Below are 2677 nucleotides of genomic sequence, written 5' to 3' on the forward strand. Positions count from 1 at the left end.
GGCGCCGGCAACCACAGCCACTCGGTCTTGGAAGGGTTGAGTCTGAGTCTGTTCCTCCCCATCCAGACCCGTACGGATGGATGTAAAGATTTTCTTTCAAAGATGTATTTCCACTTTCTGAATCACAGCTGTTCCTTTTAAACCTGGGAAAGAGGTTGTTTCAAGATTTTTGCCATCCTGAAAAGGACTAGCTGCACCAAGGACCAAACCTTTTATTTGCTTCCACTCACATTGTCTCTTTGGTCAAAATCCACTGAGCTGGAGACAGAAGTGAGGCGTTCATAGCGATCATGGCTATCAGAGTGTAGAGCAGACGCAACACTGAAACGATAACAGAAACGCCCATTAAGTGAAGCTCACAGACCCTTAAAAGAGGAGAACCCAAAGGTCAGGACAGTTAATGCAAGGTAGTTTGGCCCAGGCAAGATGAAGAGAAAACTTCCAGAGAAGGCAGAAAGCAAAAGAGAAAAGCCGTTAGCAAAGATTGTCTTTTCTTTCCTTTCCCTCAGATCCAGTGCATATACATCTGTGATACAGCTAACTCTACTAGGCAGGTACAGTCGTGGTTTAAACATGGGTATTTCCAATTCCTGACGGATGGTGACCTGCCATGGAGTGGGTCAAAGACAAGTGCAGGCAATACATCCCCAGTCTCAATGGCTGGAATTTCGTGAAGTCACCCACTGAGATTCCAGCAGGCACAGCCCATTTGTGGCAGAACCCATCTAAGCAGAGGGACATTTATTTGCTGAAATCTCTTCTGGATGCTAAAGAGCTGTACCAAGCACCACATTTTACAGTCATTACTTTAGCACAATTGCAATGTACAAATGACCCTGTTCATGAGCTAACAAATCCCCACAGAAATTAACGGTGTGGCAGCTGTCCAATCTCCATGCTTGCAACAGAAACAATAAATAACATCTCATCAATTACAGGATAATGGCTACTTTGCAGGGAAATGGCAGCTGATGAAGTAGTGCCTTGTGGCCTCATCATCTGCTTCACATTTTTGTTGTGAAAGTCAGAGGAAGTACAATTTATACAGCACTTTTAGAGCTTTAAAGAGGTAATTGCAATAAATAAGGATGAAACACTGAAAATGATCTTCCAGTGTGTAGTTTACGAGAAAGAGAGGGACTTCCATTCTCCAATTTTCTGTGCTGCCACAAGGTTTGATCAGTGATGCCGTAAGAATGCAAGTACCATCTAGATAGAATGGGTAGAAGAGATCCAGGTGTCCATCACCACCTCCACAGCTAAACTCATATAATGGAGCAATGAAATAGAGAAGAGGAGAAAAAAAGGTTAGGCCTGCCCCAAAAGATGAATGAAGAAGAGCTATGAGAGTTTGCGCACTCCTTGTGAACCAGCAGCCAGGAAGCTTCCTATGAAATTATTAGCAGACAATACAAATATAGACATCGACACAGACATAGCCACCAAGAAATAAAGAAATAACCCAGATCCCGCATAAGACACCTTTATTCTAAGGAATTTAATAAAAAGGCCAGTAAAGAATGTCAAATTAATAATAAGAATTAAGAAAAATGAAAGTGTTAGTGCAATGTGATGTGCAAGTGAACAAAAATTGGAATGGAAAAAACCTTTTGGATCTGGTGAGCCTATCACTGCCAAAGATTTATACATATTGTACAAACTGCAAACAATCGAACAATTGGAACTGAAAATCTAGTATGTGATAACATAATAATTAAGTTTGAACTACTATATAACATACACACACACATAAAATGATATATAAATATGTTATTAAATGGTTTCTACCATTTTATTAATTAATCAAACTGATTGGCCCCTTCTTCTATCTGCACTAAATAAAAGTTATAAGAATCAGAAAGGATTTCTTTCTGCTTTTTAAAAAAGCTCAAATATACCAAGCTCTCAAATACATATTCAAATATACTTTGATATATGCACCAAGAACCACATTTCTGGCAAATCATGTCTGTATAATTGTCTAGACCAGGGGTAGGCAACCTTGGCTCTTTTATGACTCATGGACTTCAACTCCCAGAATTCCTGAGCCAGCCATGGATGTGTCCATGACTATGTTGGAGTTGAGCCTGACTTGAAGAAATAGCACTTGTACTGCTGTGCATAAACAAAATGAACATGGAAAGCATCTGGCCACAAGGGAGAGCCAGAGGATAGTATATTACCTGGCAAATTTCAGTAGTGTAAGAAGTGGCAGTGGCTGATGTAACAAGAGGTAAGTTGAGTGTGGATCCCAGCAGATCTGTCAACTCCTAAACCTCTCTAAGAATGAATGGGCCCTTTTGAGTACTCACCTGTCCCTCTCCTCATTGCTACTGAAGACTAAGGAAAAGCAACATTTGGCCTTAAGAAAGAAATCTATACTAACAACTGTTCAACTCCTTTATTAAGATTATTTATCTTAGTCTTAAGGTTCTATAATACCGCACAGTGTAAACTGCTCAGAACTGCTTCCCATTTGAAGATTTTTCTACTTCCTTGGCTAAAGTTCTATCAGACTCACAGACAAAACCAAACAAACTGATGAATGCTTTTTTGTAACGCATTTCCTGGAAGTTTCATCACGTACGCAGGATAGGCCATAGGCAAGAAACACAATGTAGGGAAACTATTTTCTCTGTTGATGGCCTTGATGGTGTCATCAGACCTTTATTTGGTT

At 40.1% G+C, this 2677-nt stretch overlaps 1 protein-coding gene across 1 annotated transcript in view; it reads right to left on the reverse strand.

Moving 5' to 3' along the window:
• The window catches only part of TMEM63B (transmembrane protein 63B), a 33487-nt gene that overhangs the window by 24463 nt on the left and 6347 nt on the right, over nt 1–2677 (reverse strand). The window contains exon 4 of the mRNA XM_015823691.1: nt 231–321. Within this exon, the coding sequence (XP_015679177.1) occupies nt 231–321 (91 nt within the window). The remainder of the gene's footprint in view (nt 1–230; nt 322–2677) is intronic.

The sequence above is a fragment of the Protobothrops mucrosquamatus genome, unplaced genomic scaffold (genome assembly GCF_001527695.2).
Source record: "Protobothrops mucrosquamatus isolate PMUCROS unplaced genomic scaffold, P.Mucros_1.0 scaffold1951, whole genome shotgun sequence".
NCBI classification, from domain to species: Eukaryota; Metazoa; Chordata; class Lepidosauria; order Squamata; family Viperidae; genus Protobothrops; species Protobothrops mucrosquamatus.